General features: G+C 35.7%; 1 protein-coding gene across 1 annotated transcript in view; it reads left to right on the top strand.

The window, feature by feature from the left end:
• Positions 1-23811, top strand: part of LOC114315628 (beta-glucosidase 12) — a 30125-nt gene extending 6314 nt beyond the window's left edge. The window contains 11 exon segments of the mRNA XM_082911070.1: positions 11636-11711; positions 12046-12123; positions 12269-12356; positions 14790-15045; positions 22297-22325; positions 22327-22386; positions 22505-22722; positions 22809-22840; positions 22963-23065; positions 23189-23297; positions 23432-23811. Coding sequence (XP_082767196.1) covers positions 11636-11711; positions 12046-12123; positions 12269-12356; positions 14790-15045; positions 22297-22325; positions 22327-22386; positions 22505-22722; positions 22809-22840; positions 22963-23065; positions 23189-23297; positions 23432-23609 — 1227 coding nt within the window. The 3' untranslated portion in view covers positions 23610-23811.
• The last annotated feature ends 881 nt before the right edge of the window (positions 23812-24692 follow it).

Below are 24692 nucleotides of genomic sequence, written 5' to 3'. Positions count from 1 at the left end.
TCATTAATTTGTTTTCAACTTCACAAAAGCATTAAGTACATGTTGGTCCATTTAAATATATATCCTAGGCAATGCTATACTTTTTAGATAAGCTCGTTGTATTTAAATTTAGGCTTATTGTGAACGGGCTACAAAGAATTTGACAGCCTTTCAATTCCAAAACATCACCAGCAACCACCTCTAATGTTTGGAGATATTTTTTCAACAATTTTTCTAGAAAAAAACGTCCATCTCTACCATGTCTGGGGTTGCAACTTGGGCGGATTTAACTTGAGCAATCTGAGTTTAGTCTTAATTTTTTTAGGGTTTGGATACGATATTTTTGAATTCGATACAAATTTGAACAAATATTTAGAAGTTCGAATTAAATTTGGATGGGTTTGGGCAAAGACATTCCGAGCAACCTGAAACCCGAAACCCGAATTATATATATAGATATATAAAAATATTAAATATACATAAAATTATTAGTCATTACATGATATTAAAGTAATTTAAATCATTAAATTATATTGAATATATTATATACACAAGTAACACAACACAAAATCTTTTTTTTTTTTTCACTTATAAATTGTAAAGACTACCATAATGGTACCTCTCTTACATTATAAAAATTATTTGTTTTCATGTTATTAATGATTTTCTAAACAAAATTGTAAATAGAGTTTAATTTTAATAAATTATTAATTTAGTTGCACCAAAAAAAAAACACTAGAATTTATGTGCAATTTAGACAACTCAAATTTAACTCAGGTTGGGCTTAGAAAGACAAACTCGGGTTATAATTCAGGCCTGGGCGAGACTGGAGAGATCTCGGTATAATTTGGACTGAGTTTGGACAACTTCTCAACCTAACCGAACCCATCCAAGTTGTACCCTTAGCCATGTCACTACTCTCACCATCTCCTTAGATATGGTGGTGACAATAGAAATGGATGGAGAGAAAGGAAAGGGAAGAATGAAAATTTGGTAGTGATAAAATTTTACAGCAATGGTTGAGGGTCACAATTTTTGTAGCTCAAATGGCTCAAAATTACTAAAATGACGTCGTTTTCAGTACAAAACAACTTCGAAATTGCCAAAACGATGTCGTTTTGGCAATTTCGAGCCATTTGAGCCACAAAAATTGTGGCCCTCAAACATTTTTCAAAATTTTATTATTGATAACACTAATTAGTTACTTTATCTTCCTCTCATATCCACGACCACTTAGTTATTCATTCACAAAAATACAAACACACACAATTGTATTGTAACTAATAAAAAATAAAAAATAAAAGAAACACCGACAAATTTATTATTGTAATTTTATTCATTGATAAATTTATTTAGATTTTACAAACAACAAATTTGGTATTGGATCTTTACTGTGAGAGAGAGAGAGAGAGAGAGAGAGAGAGAGAGAGAGAGAAAGAGCTTTGAATACCATGTAATGGCTACATCTCGACAGCAAAGATGGTTACGGTATCAAATCAATGTCCAAAATCATAGATCGATATTGTAAATGGCGAGATTTAAATGGTTGCTCTAAAGATTAGGGATGGTGAAATGTAGATCGGTGATGGTAGAGGTGGTTAGTGAACAGTAGTGGTGGATCAACAATGATAGAGTATAGATAAGAGATGATAGTGTAGATTAGCGACAATGAATTGTAGATTAATGATTGTGAAAGTGGACACTACAAGAAAAATTACTTTTGGCGACTAAATTTTTAGTCGCCAAAAGTCCACTTTTAGTCGCCAAAAACCTTGTTTTTAGTTTTCCCGACTAAATTTTTTAGTTGCCAGTTTTGTCGCGAAAACATGGTCGCCGGAGGTTTTGGCGACCAAAAAGATTTTAGTCGGCAAAAACACAGGTCTTTAGAGACCAATAGTCAATTCCACTTTTTAAAATTATACATTTAGCGACTAATGTTTTAGTCGCCAATAGTCAATGAATGCCGACCAAACTGTTTAGTTGCCAAAAGAAACACTTTTGGCAACCAATAGATTTAGTCGCCAAAGGTTGTTCGGTGGAAAAAAAAAAAACTAACTTTTCTGCTTTTTTTGAGATTCGAACCACGAACCTTCTACCTTCTACACCTTTAGCAACACACTCCCTCCACTGTGCCACTACAACACCACATCAATATATATGTAATATATATTATTTATATAGTATATTGACGCGTATTAATATAAAACTATATATATAAATATAATTATTTTTATTCAATATAATTTATGTAAAAAATAAATTATTTACTAAAAAAAAATTGAGGTGACTTTTGGCAACTAAATCTATTTTTTAGTCGCCCATTCTATAATTTTGGGCTACTAATTATTTTTTAGTCGTTAAAAAAATAAGTTCCGCCTAAAAATAGCCACTTTTGGCGACTCAACTTGTTTTTAGTCGACAAAAACCTCCACTTTTGGTTACTAAATTGAATTTTAGTCACCAATTTTAGACTTTTAGCTACTAAATTTTTTTTAGTAGCCAAAAGTGCAAATTTTATTTTTGTCGGTAAAACACGTGTAATCGGCGACCAAACTATTTTTTAGTCGGTGGTCTGAGGCTCTTAAAGAGATAGTGGAGAGAGAAAGAGTTGTCTTTTGGCCTTCACAAAATAAAAATGAGGATAAAATAAGTATTTTATAATTTTTAGTATATTTAACAAGTGTACAAGTCTTAAAAGTATTTAAGTCCATTCAATAGAACTCACTTGTAATTTTTCCATGGACTAAATTATTACATGGCTCATATTGGATTCATTTATATTATTACTCACAAGGCTAATGACCATGAGACAAAGGCTAGTTTGTGAAATAATTATTTTATTTTTCAAGAATTTCATATTAGCTGTGTGTCCAATTAATAGTAGGAAGATAACTGAATAAATGACCCAAATAACAAAGAGAAGGTGAACATATTATAATATATCATTGACTAAACACATGAAGATATAGTTGCACTAACTTACTAGATAATTTCTACAGTTTGTCAAAGTCATTACACTACTAGAAAATGCCTTTTTGCATCGGCTAGTGGCGAGGTTTGGCAAACGCAACATTTGACTCGCTTTGTGTCAACATAGAAGGAACTCGAATATGGGGTGAAAAAACAAAAATATTTGTCGCTGGAGTTAAGCCGTAACTAATTATTAGATACCGCAAGGCATACTTTTCATGTCGCCAACTTTACAGCCAAAAAAAGTTCTTAAAAAATATGTAGTGTGTTTGGTTTCAATTTTTTGAATTTAATTTTTTGCAAATTAAAATTAAAATTTTTCGTGTTTTTTTATTTTTAGTAAATATTTCTTAAATTTTAAGAATTTATTTTTATTTTTTTAGATGCACCTTATTTAGATGTACTTTTAAAATATTTGTGAAAAAATATTTTAAAAATTAATAAATACACAAAAATATGAAAAATGTACTGAATTTCTTATTTTTTTATATTTTTGGTATTTAGTAAATTTTTTAAAGATTTTTTTCACAAATATTATACTTTTTAAATGTATTTTATTATGTGTGTCTAAAAATTAAAAAAAATTACTTAAAATATTAAAAATAATCATTGAAAACCAAAAAAAAAAAAAAACGAAAAATAAAAAAGTTGAATTTTCTAAACATTAAAATTGAACAAGTTGAAAAATTTTATTTACGACCACCCAAATGCCAATGAAAAATATACCTTTAGTGTCAGCAAGTGTCCGGCCACGAAAAGTCCAATGTTTATTTGCGACCACCAAATTGCCGACACCAAAAAAAAAAAAAAAAAAAAAAAGCCACAAATACTATCCCGTAGCAACTTTTGTGACCACTTTTTTGTCACTACAGGAAAAAGCACATTTGGCGACCAAATTTCTTGACTAAAAAAAATTTGGTCGCTGAAAGTATAGCTTTTGGCGACTAAAAAAATTTAGTAGCCAAAAGTATAGTAATTGGCGACTAAAAATCTGTTTGGTCGCCGATATATGACTTTTACCTACTAAAAAATTTTTAGTAGCCAAAAGTTAGGCCCTTTGGCGATTAAAAAAAATTAGCAATCAAAAGTGAGGCATTCGGCGACTAAATTGATGTTTGGTCGCCAAAAGTGAGGCTTTTACCGACTAAAAAAATTTTGGTAGCCAAAAGTTAGGCCCTTTGGCGACTAAAAAAAATTTAGTAGCCAAAAGGGAGGCCTTTACCGACTAAAAAATTTTAGTAGTTAAAAGTGAGGATTTTTGGCGACTAAAAATAATTTAGTAGTCAAAAGTGAGGCATTCGGCGACTAAAAAGAAGTTTAGTCGCCAAAAGTATAGAATTGGCGACTAAAATTATGTTTAGTCGCCAAAAGTAGTCTCTTTTTTTTCTAATAAATAATTTATTTTTACATAAATTATGTTCAATAAAAAATAATTATCTTTATATATATACTTTTATATTAATATGGGTCTATATACTATATAAATAATATATGTTGCATATATAATTATATGGTGTTATGGAGGCATAATGGAAAGAGGGTGTTGTATAAGGTTTATGGTGTGGGAGGTTGATGGTTTGAATCTCCACAAGAGCAGAGTGTAATTTCTTTTTTTTTTTTTTTTTTTTCACAAAATCACTTTTGGTGGTTGATTCCTTGAGTATTGGCGACAAAATCACTTTTGGCGACTAAAAGGTTTGGTGGCTGATTCCTTGAGTATTGGCGACTAAAACATTAGTCGGTAAATGTATAATTTTAAAAAATATAATTGACTATTGGCCACCAATAATTTAGTAGCCAAACATTGGTAAAACATTGGTCGGTAAATGTATAATTTAAAAAAAATATAATTGACTATTGGCCACCAATAATTTAGTAGCCAAACATTGGCCCTTTGCCGACTAACTAAAATTTAGTAGCTAAAAGGTAGGTTTTGCCGACTAAATAAAATAGTAGCCAAATGTTTCACTTTCAGCAACACACGTTTAGTCGCTAAAACATTCGCCGACAGGGTTTAGGCGACGAAGTTGGCGACAAAAAAATTTAGTCGCTAATTGGTTTCGACGACTAAAAAAGTGACCTTTGGCGACTAATATTTTAGTCGGTAAAACTGTTATTTCTTGTAGTGTGTGGTCATAGCAAATAATTAATTTTATTATACAAAATTAATTAGGGATTTGTGACTAGAAGAAAATCCATCGCAAATATCCAACAAATTTTATAAAAAAGAAAAAAAAAATTGAACCTATACTACAAACATTTACTTGTAATTATAGATTAATTAATCAATAATGGTAAATAGTTACTCCTTCCATCCCAAAATATTAATCACTTATTTTGAAAAGTTCCAACATTCATACGTATATGTGTACTATACCATGACCCATTGATCAATCATTCTTCCAATACATGTATAACTAATAATACAGAGTACTAAGAGATCAAAGTTTCCAAAAAAACAAAGGTGTGGGGAAATTACAGTAATCAATGGTAATTTGAAATAATTATTACATATTTATAAATAAAAAAATTATAATTATAATTATTAATATTTATAAACTTTACTGTAATTAGTTTTTGAGTTATACACTGGTATGAAATTTTCCCCCAAAAAAATTGTGATGGGGACAAGATAACTATTTTGGGATGAGGATAAGGTCTTATCCTTGATTGGAATAACTCATCCAAGGGGGCACTCAACCCAAAGTTTGATTGATTTTATCCAAAATCCAAGTTGAAAATAATTCAAAAAAAAAAAAAAGGAAGAAAAAAAAAGCGATAATTCGAGGAAATATCCATTTAAGTGGTAATGTTTGAGAAAATCTATGAATGGACAACTCTTTGAAAAAATAAAAAAACTATTTTAAGATGTTAACTATAAAAATCCATTTTTCTGGATAATTTAATAATTTTCTGAAATAGTTCATATAATAGGCTAATCACCACTCTTGATTATTACAATTTTAATAAATACAACAAAAATAATCCAAGAGTCTCAATAAGTAACCAATTACTTAATAGAAGTCCTAAAAGGACACTACTACCTAGTCTTGGTTTCAAATTGGAATGAAGTGAATTTTATATCATTGAAAATATTTTTAAAATGGTTTTGGTAAATTTAAAAATTTAGGAAGTTTCCATGTAAAATTGCCTATGAAATCCAAATTCACCTTTGGGTTTAGAAGTTTCATATGAGGCTCAAATAAATCGTAAAGAGACTTACCATGGCTTTATGTTTGCGAAGGTTCTCTTGATCCAGATGTAGTATTTTGAACCACTTCAAGAATTTCTCGCAGCTTGGATCGTTTCCAGCTTTTTTTTTTTTTTTTGATCAGCGAAGAAAAGGAAGCTTTATTGATGAAAACCGAGTAAGGAAATACATCAATAAGGAAGAAGGGGAGGGGGAAGGGAAAGGGGAAAGATGGTGAGTTGGTGAGTATCCAACCACAAACAACAAACCCAAACCACAATACAACCGAAATGAGAAACAAACCAAAGCCAACAAATAAAAAATACAACCAGCCAAAAAACAAAACAAAACAAAGACTGAGGGAGATCAGCAAAAGCAAACCATGTTTCCCTCTGCTGGAGCATCCAGACAGCAGACCACACACAGTAACAAGAATCAGACCAACAGTGAGGCAGGAAGATCAGCATCAACACAACAATTCAAACCTACACCCAGAACACCTTTGCTACCAGAGGGCAAATGCATTGCCTACCCAGACCAGAACCAAGCAGGCCTCTGCACTGCCTTGACAGACCCGAAGCTGGTACCTACCACTCTGCAACCAAGCTGCATATATACCAATCTGCTTCAAACCCATCTGCTAGCATTCTGCATAATGACATAAGTTTCACTTACAGGAGCTTCACTGGAACCAGACAGAGAGCTTCAGACCAGCCTTCTACAAACACATCTGCTACTTCCCTCACTGCTACCACTCTGCATAATGACAGAACAAGCACAACCTACGAGATACAACCTCTCACCTGCTTCAAATTTGCGACAATATCATGCACAGTGTAATTCACCCCTTTAACATATGACTTGATCCATAATGCAATTCTTACTTTCATTAGCTCTACTATCTGTGCAAAATCTGCACTACCATTGTTAAATAAGCATTCATTCCTAAATTTCCATACGGACCAAAGCATGGCCAAAGGGACCACCTTCCAAATGTTGAACTCCTTCTTCCTAAATTTCATACCAGACCACCAGTCAAGCAAAATAACCACAGATCCTGGTGTTACCCACTGCACTTCCCACCAGTTTACCAACTCAGACCATAACTTCCATACCAATGGGCATAAAAGCAACACATGATTTATGGTTTCTACCTCTGCTTTGCAAAATACACATAGTGGGCTGACATTGGCAGGTATAACTCCAATCCTTTCCATGAATTCTGCTGTTTTAAGTCTCCCTTTCCAAGCTAACCAGCTGAAGAACTGAGCCTTCGGGGGAGCTGCATTTTTCCACAGGAGCTTTGAAATGGAAACTGTGGGTCCATTAACTAATTCCAACCGTTTCCACACTGATGCCACAGAGAATACTCCAGAATTACTTGCTCTCCACAAACAGTAATCCTCAGTTAGAGGATTTAGATTAGGTACCTCTGCTAGTAATACATTTAGCCTATGAGCTTCCTCCTCCTCCCAAGCTAAAAGTGATCTTCTAAATGCCAACTTCCAATCACTGCCCGGCCCTTTCCGGTGGTAAAAAAATTGCAAGGAACCTTCCTTCTCCACTGATAAACTAAATAGTCTAGGAAATTCACTCCTAAGACTCATATCATTGAACCATCTATCCGTCCAAAAATGAATTCTTTCCCCATTTTCCAAAATAATCCTGAAGTTTTGTGAGAAAAACTCTGTCGCTACACTATTTGCTGAAGGTAATGATACAATGTCCTTCCACACTGTAGATACCATTGCAGCTGACACTGTTTCTGGTTTCCACCTGCCCCCATTCCCACCATATCTGCTACATACCACCATTTTCCATAGTGACTGTTGTTGATGACCATACCTCCACCACCATTTTAACATTAAACAGATGTTAACATCACTGAGACTTCTCACACCCAACCCCCCTTGGGCTTTACTTTTACACACCTCTTTCCATTGGACTAAGTGAATTTTCCTTTGAACTTCCGAACCACCCCACAAGAAGTTTGATTGAATCCTATCAATTGTTTTAGCAACACCAATAGGCAATTTGAAAATAGATAGAAAATACACTGGAAGATTTGACAATCCAGACTTAATTAGGGTCAATCTACCGGCAAAGGACAAGAATCTCCTCTTCCAAGATGCTAATTTCTTTTTAAACTTCTCCACCACTGGTTTCCAAGTACTTATTTTCCTTGGGTTGGCCCCTAAGGGTAAGCCAAGATATGACAAAGGTAGTCTCTGGCTGAGGCAATTCAGGTTGTTAGCAAACTCCTTAACTAGCTCCTCTTCCACTCCAATTCCACAAACAATACTTTTATGAAAATTAATCTTGAGGCCTGACATGACTTCAAAACACCTCAAAATTCTTTTAAGCACCCTGATTTCATCCCAATTGGCTTCACAAAAAATAATAGTGTCATCTGCAAATTGTAAATGAGAGATTATCAATTCTTGATGACCAACTGAAGCTCCTCTGATCATCCCCTTTTCTTTGGCTCTCTCTAACAGAATATTTAGACCTTCTGCAACTATAGTAAAAAGGAAAGGCGATAGTGGATCTCCTTGCCTTAAACCCCTCTGAGGAGAGAACTCTGTTGTGGGTGACCCATTTACAAGCACTGAGATCCTTGACGTAGAGATACAAGACCTAATCCAACCCACCCATTTATCTCCAAACCCAAAATTTTCCATCATTGACAACAAAAACTCCCAGTTAACTGAATCATAGGCCTTCTCAAAGTCCAATTTAAGAATGATTCCTTTTTTCTTGGACTTTCTCCACCAATCCACCACTTCATTAGCAATTAAGACCCCATCAAGGATGCATCTACCCGAAAGAAAAGCAGTTTGAACCTCTCCTATGAGTTTTGGGAGCACTTGTCTTATTCTTCTGGACAACACTTTAGCCAACACTTTATAAATTGAGCTAACCAAACTTATAGGCCTAAAATCACTCAAGTCTAGTGGGTTCTTCTTTTTAGGAATCAAGGTAATGAAAGAGCTGTTTACCCCTTTGGCCAACTTCCCATTACGATGAAACTCTTGGAACAACTGCATGAACTCACCTTTCATTATAGACCAGCACTTTTGAATGCAATGCAGATTGAAGCCATCAGGTCCAGGAGCTTTATTCCCATCACAATCTTGAATGGCTGCCTAGATTTCTGCTTCACTAAAATTAGCCTCCATCACTTCCTTTGAATCAACATCAGTAATGGACAAAAAGGACCCTGCCAACTTAGGCCTACTCTCCCAGCTTTCAGCAAAGACCCTTGAAAAATCATTCTCCACTACTTGCTTCACTATGCTTGGGTCTTCCACCGCAACACCATTTACCTGAACGGAGTCCAATAAATTTTTCCTCTGCCTGTTACTTGCCATCAAGTGAAACAGTCTAGTATTTTTATCCCCATGTTGTGCCCATGACATTCTAGATTTTTGTAGCCACATCCTCTCCTTACTTCTACTTAGCTGCCAAACTTGACTTCTGATCTCACGTCTTCTATTCACCTCTGATTCCAACAGGGATCTAGATTCCGCCTTCAAGTCCCACTCATGAAGTTCATCTTCAGCTTGTTTAAGTAGATCATCAATATTACCAAAGACCTCCATATTCCACCTCCGCAGATACGCTCTCAGTCTTTTGAGCTTAATCATGATTCTAAAACTAGCCCATCCCTGAATTTGTACCTCCTCCCAGACCTTCTCCACTTCCTTCTTAAACTGAGGATGTGATGTCCAAGCATTAATAAACCGAAAAGGTTTTGGCCCCCAATCCCTGCCATCCTCCATAAGCAAAACTGGACAGTGATCTGAAATGACTCTAGGCAATCCCCATTGTTTAAATTTATACCTCTCCAGCCAAACAGGATCAAGCAAAAACCTATCAATCCTACTCCACCTCTCCCCATCCAATGCATTACACCATGTGAATAATCTACCATGCATATTCAGATCAATTAATTCCAAGCTCTCTATAAAATTGTTAAAGTCTTTCATACCCCTTTCCCTTCTTGAGCAACCTTTCCTCTCACTCATAACTCTAATCTCATTAAAATCACCACCCAAACACCAAGGGTTAGGATAAGAGAGTTTAAGTTTTACAAGACTCTCCCAAAGTTTCCTCCTCTTCAATGCATCAGTCGGGGCATAAATATTGCAAATAACACAATGAAATGATTGAGATAAGATACCTGAGAGAAGAATGAAGTTCCTGGAACTGCAGCATTCTATCAATTGAAAAATTTGGGTGTTCCAAATGCAAAGGAGGCCACCTGCACTTCCTTCTGAACCCACCTCCATAAATCCCATATCATCCACGGGCCATAAGGACTTGACAAAAGTACCATCAATAACTTCTCTCTTAGTCTCCTGCAGCATCAAAACATCTACTAATTTTGCTCTCACCAAAGCCTTAATTTTACTCCTTTTTTCAGGTTTTCTAAGACCCCTAACATTCCATGACATGATCTTCATTAAACAATCTTCAACGCAGCCTCTATTCTCCTTCATTTTTCCAGCAGCTTAATCTGCCTTTACCCTTCCTTCAGCTCTTTCCATATCTTTCTCCTCCAGCTCCATTATTTTGGCCACCACTTCCTCTTCCTTCCCTTCACAGTTGAGCCCTAATGCCTTCCCGACCTCAATCGTAGCTTGGGCCTCCTTGAGTATCTTTCTTCTCCTTTGGGAACTGCTGCTTTGTGACGCTTGTAGAGACATAGCAGCTGCTGCCGCTCGAAGGATCACTCCACCTCTGAGACAGTTGCTGAATAGGATCCCTTTCTGTTTTGGTTTGCCACCCTGCTTCATTCTTTCTTTCCCCTTTTCACCGCCTTTCCTCTTCAGGTCAGACTTCCTTCTTGATCTAGCCTGAGCTTGCTGATATGGGCCCCCCTTCTCGTGATTAGCTTTCTGGACTTCAGCTTCCTCTACTGCCATAAACTGTGACTGGGCTATGCAATCACTTAAATTAGAATTAACTTCCCATCTTGGCCCATTAATTATAGGCTGAGCTTGGGCTCCTTGTAGCACCACTTCTAAACTTATGTTGGGCCTGCCGCACTCCAACCCAGATGAACTATACATAAAACCTTTATTACATTCCGGATTTTCCACCCATTGCTTTATCCCATTCTCCACAGCCCTTGAGCAGATCGTTTCCAGCTTTTAACATTGGCCAATAATCCAATGATGGACTTCAACTATTATAGCTAGTTAAAATGTAGTGTATACACTTACATGAATACTGTTTACATAAATCTCACACCTCCTTTTTTATTGTATCTTTTCTTTCCTCATTTATTTTATCGATAAAATTCTCTTTGCTGATAAAAAAAAAAAAAAAAAAAATCTCACTGGCTTATGGTACTTGGAAATGTTGTAAATTTAACTAGAAAAATATAACATTTTTTCATAAGTAAATTTTAGTTATACAATTGAATTAATTTTTTGCAAAAAAAATAAAAATAAAAATTATTGGTTAATTTTTTCTCTAATGATGTTACAGGGAGATGTAAAGATCATGAAAGAAATGGGTCTAGATGCTTACAGATTCTCTATCTCATGGTCCAGAGTATTACCACGTAAGATGATCAATTATACAGTTTCTCTAAATATTGTCAAATATGCATTATATATACATGGAATAAGGGTCCTATCTAAAAACACAAGCAAATGAAACCACAATTGTGACAAAGAACATGTGGAAAATGGGCTCAAATGAAGGTGTAAAAACAAAGTGAGACCCAAAATGAGATTATAATCATTTGATTTGAGCAATCCTTGGCATTTAACAAAAAAGGGAAAAAAAAATTAATAGAAGTTATGAACTAGGATGATCCAATCAGTGGTTACCATACTATTTTTTTTTTTACCTATATTTGCATAATTTTTGGATGATACTTGTAATATTTCTAGGTGGAAAGCTAAGTGGTGGAGTGAACAAGGAAGGAATCAAATATTACAACAACCTTATAGATGACCTCTTGGGAAAAGGTTATGATTCAACTCAATGATGTCATCATTAACTATCTTGTTTGATTTATATAGAGTTCTCCTCAGAAGGAAAATTTTGAATTTCCATAAATTTCTAACCAAGTTCATATACTTGTAATATTTCTTCTTATGCTGACATTTGTAGGTATAAAGCCATTTGTGACCCTTTTCCATTGGGATCTTCCCCAAGCATTGGAAGATGAGTACGGCGGTTTCTTAAGTCCAAAAATTGTGTAAGTAAAGATATATTCATCTAATGATTCAATTTTTTAGCTAGTCAATTTGTGATATTTGTATATATTGAAACTAGATAGAGCGTATGAAAATTCCCTAGTTTTGTTTTTAAATTAAATTGTTGGTTCATACTGAATATATATATATACATATATATATAAAGGGAATAAAGCAAATTGCTTTTTCTCTTATAGTTTTGAGATGGTTAATCTCTTCATTTAAAATCAAAAAATGTTCCTAATTGTTGAGTTTTTGTTTTTCACCTTCTTTGTTTTTGATGGTTGTCAAATGGTATATTTAAGTCAAACTAGGGTGAGCAGTTGAATCCTTTATTTTCATCGCAAAGCCTTGCAATGAGATAGCTCAATTTATTTTTTAAGAATTAAAAAATAAAAATCATAAAATTTGATAAAAAAAAATTAGATTACTGTACTCCAACGGACATGGGATGCCTGCTGCACCGCCGGGATGCTGTACTCCAAAAACGGCACCGTTTTGTTTTTGCTCTGTTTCTTTTTTTTTTTTTTTTTTTTTTTTTCTTTTTTCCTTTTAATTGTTTTCTTTGTGCGCTCTATGTATGGCATTTTTTTCACTTTTGACCTTTAATTTTTTTTTTTTGAACCATGACTTTTTAATTGTAACACATTTGATCATGAATTTTAAATCTTGTTCTAAATAAAGACAATTGAATATATCATTAGATTTTTCAAGGGTAAAATCGTTAATTTGATAAAATATAAACTAATTTGACAAAAAGAAATGTCAAACAAATATTTTTAAATTTTTAAAAATTATTTCTACCCACTAAAAATAAAATTATGTAAAATTGATAAATTTTTTGGACATTTATTTTTTTTTCCAAATTAATTTTTATTATGTGTTTGAATGATGATCATGTAAAATTAATTTTTAAAAATTATTTTTATTAATTTTTATCAATTTTACATAATTTTATCATTGGTGGATAAAAATAATTTTAAAAAAATTTAAAATATTTTTTTGACATTTATTTTGGTCAAATTAGTTTATATTTTATTAAATTGACAATTTTGCCCTTAAAATTAAATAATGGTATCTTCAATTGTCTTTATTTGGAACAAGATTCAAAATTCAGAGTCAAATGTGTCATAATTGAAAAGTCAGGGACCAAAGTGACACGAGTCCCAAATTATAGGGGCTGTTAGTGTAATTCGCCCCCCCCCCCCTTTTTTTTTTTTTGGCACTTTGCTCTACATGCTTTAAGTTTTTGTTCAAAATTAAACAAAAAATGTTACGTTAATTGACACATGATAAAAAATATATTATTATAATTGAGTTTGGATTTATATTAAATGTGTGAGTTATAAATAATAAAATATTTTTATGTCACATGACTGTTAATATATCATTATATATATATTTTTGGACAAAAGTTAGCTTTTAGAGTATTAAAAAAAATTTAAAAAATTGAAATATGAAGAGCCAAAGTGGGGGATAAAATTTAAGGAAAAAAGTGAAAAAAATGACCAAACTTAAAGGGACAAAGTGTATTTACCTTAATTGTACACTACAAATTTAAATTATGAATGTATTTCTTAGTACATAGTATTTTTTTTAATACACTAAAAGATATGCATAATTAAAAATGTACAAATCATATTATCTTGAATGTTGCACACTAAATTTAAATCTGCACCATACAAATTTTTTTTTTAATAGTTGCACTGCATATTCAAATTTTGAATAAATTTCAAATAGTTTTTCAAATATTATTCTTAGTACACTACATTTCTTTTAATCTATTTGTAATCTTTCTTTATAATTTAATTTTCTTACTGTATAAAAAATTAGGGTCATATTAATGACAATTTAAGAAATTTTAATAAGAAAAAGAAAGCCTCAAAAAATTGAAAATTTCAATACAATTTTTACATATATCATTTTTTTTTTTACATATCTAATAATATTACACAAAAAAAGTAGGTGTAAATTTAAGCATAGTGTGGTGTAAGGTATATTCAAAATGAATATAGTTCATAAATTTTGAATTCTAAATACTCTTTTTTTTTTTTTTTTATTTACAATAATATTATGCACCAAAAAAAGTGGTGTAAATTTAAACTTTTACTATTGTGTAAAAAAGTTGAAATGTGGCTATGTATGTGGATCCTTTCATGAGAAATGGAACCAATGCATAGTTATTTTAATTAAACAAAAAATAGGATTAAAAAAACAAAAGAAAAGAAAGCAAAACGGTGCTGTATTAGGCCACAGCACATCCTGCTGTGCTTAGTACACAATAAGGACCCCGTGTCGGACTTTAGCATCCGATGGTAACCTAGAAATGGAAGTAGTCATAGAATTGAATTATTAATCATGAAGTCCTGAAGTTAATATGTAAAACATTGTAATGTATTTGTGTCATATTCCAACATTGATGATCGACTTTATAGGGATGATTTCAAAGGCTTTGCAGAACTTTGCTTCAAAGAATTTGGTGATAGGGTGAAGTACTGGATCACCTTGAATGAGCCGTGGTCATATAGCATGAGTGGGTACGCAGTTGGTAGCTCTGCACCAGGTCGATGCTCTTCATGGCTACAATTAAATTGTACTGGTGGGGATTCAAGCACTGAGCCATATATTGTATCACACCACGAACTTCTCGCTCATGCAACTGCAGTAAATTTGTACAAGCGAAAGTATCAGGTCTCACTTGAAAACCCAAGGAAACTACATATATAATTCACATTATTATCAAAGAGTTCTCAAGTATATGCTAATTTTAATGCTACTTTTTTTTTTTTTGATCGGCAAAAGGAAAACTTTATTGATGGAAAAGGAAAATTACATCAATAAAGTGGAGCTTGGAGCTAAAACAAGCTCCAACCTCCAAGTTGGTGAGAAACCAACGAGCAAACACAACAGAGAAAAAAAACCAAAAAAATCAGATAGCTTAGGCACTACATCACCAAACATGGCACAGATATTCTGAGCTATATGCCATGAATTCCCACAGCTCAAACAAAGCATGCCAAACACTTTGCCTTGAACAGCTGTTAAGATGCTTCAAATAAGAACCCAATGCTTCAACCCACTCATCTCTATTGAGATCTGATGGGATAACAGCCAAAAACAAGAGATTCTCCTTGGAGTATATAACAGCAGCAGACCCACTGTGTGTATCAAATATCAGAACCAGCATGCACCTAATAACTCAATTAGAACTACAACCCCCAGCTAACAACAGCAGACCCATTGTAACCCATTGTGACTATCAATTAATTTTGAATCTTCCTCCTCTGCACAGTCCAACCCAGAAACAGAATTAGACTGCAAAATTCCAGCAAGAGTCAACCTGGGAGCTAAGAAGGCAAACTGATAGTAACAACCATAAAGTAGCCCAAAAACCAGAACACTGAAACTGATGAGCACCATAACAGAGATAGGCTTCCCAAACAAAACAGCCCATGAACCATTTGCCTTCCAGATGTATACAAAAACAGCACAATCAAGCAGCCTTCCCACCATAGCAGACCAAAATTCATCCATAGCAGACCAAAATTCAAACACAAATAGATCAACACAGCACATCCCCAGAAGGCACCATAGCAGAACAACAAACTTCCAAAATTGTTAAGCCTAGTTACTCCACACAGCACAACCCTCAGGTGGATTAGCCCCCAGCTGGCAGAAGAGGATGGGGAGACCACCTTTCCTGTCCACAGCAAACCAGTGCACAGTCATCTGCTAACCACTACTACAACACCATTGGCTGAGATTGATCAGCAAACCAATTCAGACCACCAATTCAAACCACCTAATATGTGTTAGCCATCAGAAGCAAACCCATCAGCCAACAGCCAACTACAGCAGTGCAATAGCTCCAACTGCACTCCAGCCATACGGCATTCAGAGCATAACAGACTATTCTTCCTCCCACACAGATCAACCAGTAACAGACCATTTCATCACACCAGCAATTGAAACCTCCTCTGCTTTACCCCACCAAAGCTGCAGAAAGTCACAAAGATCCCATTCAATCTGCTGCAGAAACTCCTAAGCCAAGCATCTTCTAATCTGTTGCAAATTATGCACTAGGTCATTGACAGTGAAGTTCAAAGCTGGGACATAGGACTTAATCCACAAAGCAATTCGAACCTCAATAGATTCACACAACGCTAGAAAATTAGGCTCCACCCCATTGAACACAGAGTCATTCCTCTGTTTCCATATGGACCAGAAAATAGCATATGGAATTACACTCCACAGCTTCTTTTCCAGTTTCCTCATGCTACAACCCGACCACCACTGAATAACACTCTGAACAGAACCTGGTGAAGCCCATTGCCACCCCCACCTTCTGACAAAATAAGACCAGATCAGCCACACACGAGGGCAGTGAAGTAACACATGGTTAATAGTTTCCTCCTCTTCTTTGCAAAAAACACAACAAACATCGACATTGGCATTTAGGATACCAATTCTGCGCAAATAACTAGCAGACTTGATTCTGCCCTTCCACACCAACCAACCAAAGAATTGTGCTCTTGGTGGAGCAGGAGCCTTCCACAAAACTCTAGAGATCAAACTATTAGACCCAAAGCCCAACTCAAACCACTGATAAACAGATGAGACACTAAAACAACCAGCTGTATTTGCATTCCAAGTCAAACAATCGGCCACATTAGCTCTAAGCAAAGGGGGACTACTCAGAAGTACTAGTAATCTACTCAATTCTGCTTCCTCCCAAGCAAAAAGAGGCCTCCTAAAATTAAACACCCAATTCCCATATACATCTCTATTGCTGTGAAACATGAATACAGACTCTTCTTTATCAACTGATAGAGAATATAGTCTAAGAAACTCATCTCTAAGACATACACCCTCTGTCCAACAATCAGACCAAAATCTAATTCTTCTACCATCCCCAAGCTTGACCACAGCATTACTCCTAAAAAATTGCAGCAGATCTGCCCTAGAAGCCACAGTGTAAATAATATCAGCCCAAGTTTTAGACAACCTACTAGTCCTCTCAGTGGAGGGATACCATGCCCAACCTGTCTCCCTGTACTTTCCACATATAACATCCTTCCAAAGAGAGTTCTCTTCAGCACCAAACCTCCACCACCACTTCAGTAGAAGGCATACATTCATGATTCTAATTCTCTTAACACCCAACCCTCCTAAGTTTTTACTTTTAGAAACATCCTCCCATTTCACCAAGTGCACTTTCCTCCTCAAATCTGAGCCACCCCAAAGAAAAGTAGATTGAATACTTTCCATCTTTTTTGCTACCATCTCAGGCATCTTAAATATTGAGAGATAAAAAATAGGTAGGCTAGTAAGAACAGACTTAATCAAGGTCAGCCGACCGGCAAAGGATAGATATCTTCTCTTCCAAGAAGCAAGTCTTTGCTTACACTTATCAATCACTGGCAGCCAAGTTCTGCTACTACTTGGGCTGGCCCCTAATGGCAACCCCAAGTATTTGATGGGCAATTTTTGAAATTTACAATTCAACCTACTTGCAAAATCCTGGCCCAGCTCATCTGGAATCCCCACCCCACAGACCACACTTTTGTTAAAATTAATTCTAAGTCCTGACAAGACTTCAAAGCACCTGAGGATTCGTTTTATATTTACTATTTCCCCCCCAATCAGCTTCACAGAACAAAATGGTATCATCCGCAAATTGTAAATGCGTAATCCGCAGACTACTAGGCCCAATAGATGCCCCTGTAATCAGTCCCAAATCTTTTGCTCTACCCATTAAGATATTAAGTGCCTCAGCCACAATAATGAACAAAAAAGGCGACAGTGGGTCTCCCTGACGAAGTCCCTTCTGTGGACTAAATTCAGGAGTTGGAGACCCATTAACCAACACTGAAGTTCTTACAGAAGTAACACATACCTTCATCCAACTCACCCATTTAGTACCAAAACCAAATTTAACTAACATAGAGAACAAAAATTCCCAATTGACAGAATCATAAGCTTTATGAAAATCCAGTTTAAGCACAACTCCACATCCTCTAGCCTTCTTCCACCCATCTACTATCTCATTAGCAATAAGTATGCCATCTAAAATGTTTCTGCCCCTCAAAAAAGCCGATTGAGTTTCACTTATAATCCTAGGCAGCACCTGTTTCAACCTATTTGATAGTACCTTGGCCAATATCTTGTACATGGAACCCACTAAGCTGATGGGCCTATATTCATTTAGGCTAGCTGGGTTCTCATTTTTTGGGATTAAAGCTATGAAGGAATTGTTTAACCCTCTAACCAACTTGGCATTTTGATGAAAGTCCCTCATAAATAGCAAGACATTCTCCTTCACTATATGCCAGCATTTCTGAAAAAAGCCCATATTAAATCCATCAGGCCCGGGGGCCTTGTTTCCCCCACAAGATTTAATAGCACTTAAGATTTCCTCCTCTGAAAATTCCGCTTCCAAAAATCCTGAATCATGGCCTTCCCCAATTGACTTGAAGGGGCCATTTAAGGTGGGCCTAACCCTCCAAGACTCCTCAAACATATTGCTAAAGTGTTTGAACACCTCAGCTTTAATGGCTAGAGGCTCTTCTACAGTAATTCCACTCACCAAAATGGAGCAAATGGCACTCCTATTACTTCTACATCTAGCCATAGCATGGAAAAAGGAAGTATTTCGATCACCCAATAATGCCCATTTAAGTCTAGATTTTTGAAACCACATCCTCTCCAGCATTTTACTTAGCTGCCAAGCATCACGTTTCAGTTCTCTCTTCCTCGCTATTTCATCTGCAGATAAGACCCTTGCTTCGGCAACTAGATCAAGGGCATGAACTTCCTCATCTGTAGCTTTGAGCTTGCTCTCCACATTTCCAAACACCTCCTTATTCCACCCCTTCAAAGCTGATTTTAACCCTTTGAATTTGACTAAACATCTGAATCCAGCCCAACCCAACACATTTAGAGCAGCCCAAGTTTGTTCCACAAATGGCAAGAAATTTGGATGCAATGACCAAGCATTTATGAACCTGAATGGTCTAGGACCCCAATCCCTCTCATCCTCCATCAGAATAATAGGGCAATGGTTAGAGACCAGTCTAGGTAAACCCCAAAGCTTAAAATTGAAAGTCTGCAACCATTCTGGATTTAATAGAAATCTGTCAAGCCTGCTCCATCTATCGCCCTCTTGTGAATGACACCAAGTAAACTTCCTTCCACACATAGGTAGATCAAAGACCTCTAGTTGCTCTATCAATTCATTGAACTCCCTCATACCCTTATCCCTCCTAGAGCAACCTTTTCTTTCAGAAATGCTTTTAATTTCATTAAAATCACCCCCCAAGCACCATGGTTCCAAGAAATGTGATTTAAGATTCACAAGAATATCCCACACCCTTTTTCTTCCTACAGGATCATTTGGCCCATAAACATTAACAATTACACAGTTAAAGGAAGAGAATATTGAACCTGCTAGGAGGATAAAATTGCGATTGCAACAACAGTTCTTGAGCTGAAAAACTACAGGATTCCAGATACAGAGAAGCCCACCAGCAGACCCTACTGAATCAACTGACATAAACTCCATTTTTTCCCCAGGCCAAATAGTTTGCACCAGCTCTGAGTTAACTACCTCTTTTTTGGTCTCTTGCAAGAGAGCTATGTCTATTTTCCTCTCCTTAAGCACCTGCTTAATTTTCCTACACTTACCAGTCCTACCTAACCCCCTAACATTCCATGATAAAAGCTTCATTTAACAAAAGAGCACACCTTAGCCTCCTAGAAGAAGTCAATTAACTGACTACTCCTTTACCCTTCTGGTGCACCTTGTCCATATCCATGGACTCTAATTCCATAAGCTTGCTCATGACCTCCTCCTCTTTGCCTTCACAGTTGAGCCCAAGTACTCGCCCCATCTGTAAGGTTGCTTCAGCCTCATTGAGTAGCAATCTACCACGACTGGATTCACTTGCCATAGACAGCGAAATAGCAGCCACTGCAGACCTAAGAATTGCTCATTTCTTGACTTGTACTGATGGACCAATTCGGTTATGAAGCTCGAGTCCCCCTTTCTTATTCCAAACTCTCCTCCTCATACATTTACTCTTCTGTTTCCTGTGGGTTTTTCTAACCTGATGTGAAGGTCCTGAACACACCCCGGCCTTACCCAAACCCACTCCACTGGCTGACTCAATTTGTAGTTGGTGCTGGGCCGAAACCCCACAAATAGGCTGAAAATAATTGTCACCATTAGTTGGACTTTGTAAACATCTAGTGACACCAAGGCTTTGGGCCTGATTAGAATTATTCCCCCCATGTTGGGCTTGGGCTTTGCCCAACACTACCTCAAGATTTAAACCAGCACCTTGACAAACAGAACCACTCAAGCTTCGAATAAAACTTGGCGTGCATACTACATCATTGACCTTTGCATGATCACCACTCACACCTTGCATAGAGCCCACCAACTTGACTTCGGGGCTGACATTACGTACTCCACATGCCACCTCCAACCTACTGATTGTCTCTTCCACCACAGAAACACTCTGCCCACTATTTACCTTTCCATCATCCTCTGACACAGTACGCTCCCCTGCTGCGGCAGCAACTCTATGATCACCGACCCCTTTCTTGGCAGCCTCATCGACCCCCTGCACCATCGGAAAGTTGCCCAGATCTGAATCGGAAACCTCATCAGCGGCCTCATTGTTTGAACTCTGGCTGTCTCGATCCCTTTGGAAAGACCGACAGCTGCAATGTTGCATTACTACCTTAGAAATAACAATCTGCTCCTCACAGATCTTGACTGGGTAGAATACACCTTTGCAATCTAAGATAATGGACGCGTTAATCGATTCCATACAGGATGTGGCTATCCTTACCTTACCACATTGCAAGTTTTTTAACTGCAAAGTGTTATCATCTAACTCAATAACTTGCCCCCATTGCCTCCCTATGCTGTTAAAAGTATTAAAGCTCCACAAGTTAGGGGGCACTCCATAACAGCTTAGCCACACAATACGTTCTTGATCCAAGGTCATACCTTGTTTCCAGACTTTTACTGAGTCAGTCCAATCCTTAATCCAACCTTCCATTTTCATCATTTCCTGTTGCATCATCTTTACTGAGTTAAAGGAGAGTATCACATCTCTACCCCCACCTATTGTAAATTTCACAACCCCCAAATCCCTGATCAACAACTCCTTCTGAAAATCAGTTACAGAACAAGAGGATTTCAACCTGACTATTACACTCTCATATAACCAGCCATTTCCTTCTTCAAGTGCCCTGACAGTGATTGTTGATTTTGACTTTGATCCACCTTCCCGCAGAGCCTGCGCATAAGACATATTCCTTCTGTGTGACCCTGGGACAGCAATAGACTTACCTCTATCATCTGTACCAACATTTGGATGTGCTGAGTTATGCTTCACAGCCTCCTCCTTCCCAAACTGGGCCATCTTGACCTTCAAAGCTTTATCGTCACACCACATCCCATCTGTTTTTTGAAGCGCCATAGTTGCTGCCACTAAGCAATCATACCGAACAAAACCAAACCTGGTACGAGACATTTTTCTTCTCTTAAAGGGGATGAAGACATCCCTTACCACACCAAAATTTGAATATAGAGAATACAACCTCCTCGGATCCATCAAGTCAGGGATGTCATCGACGAAGATAGTATGGACAAGAGACTGATCCCTCCTACGCTCGGATCCTTGCCCTCTATGTCTACGGACCACTGGCCGCCAATCTCCTAGCTCTCTCTCTTTTCTTCGATCCATGAAGTTGTTGGAAAGTTACAACTCTGTCCTAGTTATGTTCTACCTTTTAATGCTACTTCCTAACCATAGTCGATGGAAACTAAAGTAATTTTATGTTTAAGAATAGATTTGCTACATATGATAAATTCTTGATACAAATATATTAGATAGTTTTGAGTTACTCAAATGATGGAAATGTAAACAGACATCACAAAAGGGAAAGATTGGAATTACACTCAGAAGTAAGACAAGACCGCACTGCTGCACTAAGGGCCCTTGATTTTATGTTAGGATGGTGAGTGTTTTATAATTGTCCTTTTTGTGATAACGCATATGGTACTGAACAATATTGTCATAAGTAGGGTCATCAATTTATGATATGTCCTAACTATGTTTTTCCTTGTGTATTGGAGGTTTATGGACCCTCTAACAACTGGCGACTATCCACATACAATGCGGACTCTTGTGGGAAAAAGACTTCCTAAGTTCTCCAAAGAACAGTCCAAGATGTTAAAAGGATCATTTGATTTTCTCGGACTGAACTATTACACCGCTAATTATGCAGCATATGCACCAAACTCCAATAGTGTAAATGCCAGTTTTTTAACAGATTCTCAGGTTAACCTTACAAGTAAGTTCAAAGTTTTGTACCATTAATTAAAAACATTATTATAACTTAATATGTACTAACTAGACATGATTCTTTTGTTATGCTAGCTAAGCAGAATGGCGTTCCTATCGGTGCTATGGTAAGAAGTAGAAATTTAAGCAATTCTTCTTGTGGAGCTTGTTTAAATTTAATATATTCACCAACTTGCATATGAATAGAAAATATTCATAATCAACTCTATAACTTTACGTGATCTTACAGGCTGCTTCAAATTGGCTTTTTGTTTATCCAAGAGGCATTTATGATATTCTTCTCTACGTGAAGAAAAAATATAATAATCCTCTTATTTATATCACGGAGAATGGTAATCAATTCATTAATAATTTTGCATTAACATAAAATTGTTTCATTTAGTAACATATAAATCTAATAAATTTGTAATTACAAATTAAGTTTACACTAATCATTCTTAGCCCATTCATTTCAGGGATTGATGAGGCAAATAATGCTACATTATCACTTGAAGAAGCCCTTGCCGACAACATGAGGATACATTACTATTATCACCATCTTCCTTTCCTTCTACAAGCAATCAAGTAAGTTCTGAAGGTGACTAATAAATAATGTTGCATTTACAAAATATATGAGTGCGAAAGTTACACTTCAAGAAATTAAAAAATAAATAAATTATTACATATGAAGTTTGTTGTTGATTCTGTTTTTCATATAGGGATGGTGCTAATGTGAAAGCATATTTTGCATGGTCACTGTTGGATAATTTTGAATGGAGCTCGGGTTACACAGTTCGTTTTGGCATCAACTATGTAGATTACAAAAATGGTTTGAAAAGATATTCCAAACTTTCAGCCAAATGGTTCAAGAATCTTCTAAAAAATGGAGACATATGATTGAAAATGTAATTCTCCAATAATTTTACATCCTACAAATGTATTAGTAAAATAGGTTAGATTCTTCTCTACACTTTGTAATGATCTCTAGCAACATTGTTTATGCTTTTAAACATAATTTAATGGTGATGCAAGAAAGAGATGTAACCGAAATAAATCAATAACAGTTATCAAAAAATCTTTTACATTTCACAAACCAAAATTATCAAGAATAGACCAACTATTATTATTAGAATGCATATAGTGATCACGATCACAAATTTAGCTAATACTAAACAAATTTGCCTTCAAAATAAAGAATATTCTCCAGTCTAGATAGACCAAGAGAAACCATTGTTCACTTTTTCAAGGATTCGTGCACGATTGCCATTTTCAAAGGTCACATTCTCATGACTTTCCTTGAAAAAGCCAAACAACTAAGGAGCACTAACAGGTCAGTTTGGCATTCTTAGGCATTTTGGTTTTGCCTATTAGTTAGTTTATGATTTTCTAAGTTCGAAATTTTCTTATGATCCAAAAAAATTTATTTAAGAAGAAAATTTCTTGTATTGAATAATTACATGAACGAAGATGATGCAATAATAAAATAATTCAATATTTCATGTATGACATTATCCGTCAAGTGATGCTAAGGTTTTACTTATTGTATTATTGATTACTTCTAAAAAATTGAGAATAGATTAAAAGAGTGTTGGGCTTAGATTACAAATTTTTAGAGTTAAAAGTTATTGGGATAATTTTTTTACAAATTTGAGCAACCTTGCTGTAGACTTGCCTTTTTCCGTGCCCCCTTTCGGAAGGTTTGAAAAGAATGCCTCACAGTTCGGACTTCCGCGGTTCTAAATCTAGTCTCACAAGTGCAATGGGAAACTGATAAACAGTAAAGAGTCCAAATCCGGCAAATCTTTTTGGAAAATCTATTTTAAATCAAATAATGCCAAAATTAGACAGCTTTGCCAGATACAGAATCACCACCTAAATAGTTTTAAATTTGGAAAAATTTAGAAAATCCTGACTTGTGCCAAAGGCTACGTGTCCGTTATCACCAAAGTTGCCTCGACTCGGGAACTTGGGCACGAAGGG

This window comes from Camellia sinensis, unplaced genomic scaffold, assembly GCF_055761805.1.
Source record: "Camellia sinensis isolate YWXY unplaced genomic scaffold, ASM5576180v1 Unanchor1, whole genome shotgun sequence".
In the NCBI taxonomy this organism is placed as follows: domain Eukaryota; kingdom Viridiplantae; phylum Streptophyta; class Magnoliopsida; order Ericales; family Theaceae; genus Camellia; species Camellia sinensis.
The sequence above is the reverse complement of the archived record's forward strand: the minus strand, read 5'-3'. Positions and strand labels throughout refer to the sequence as shown.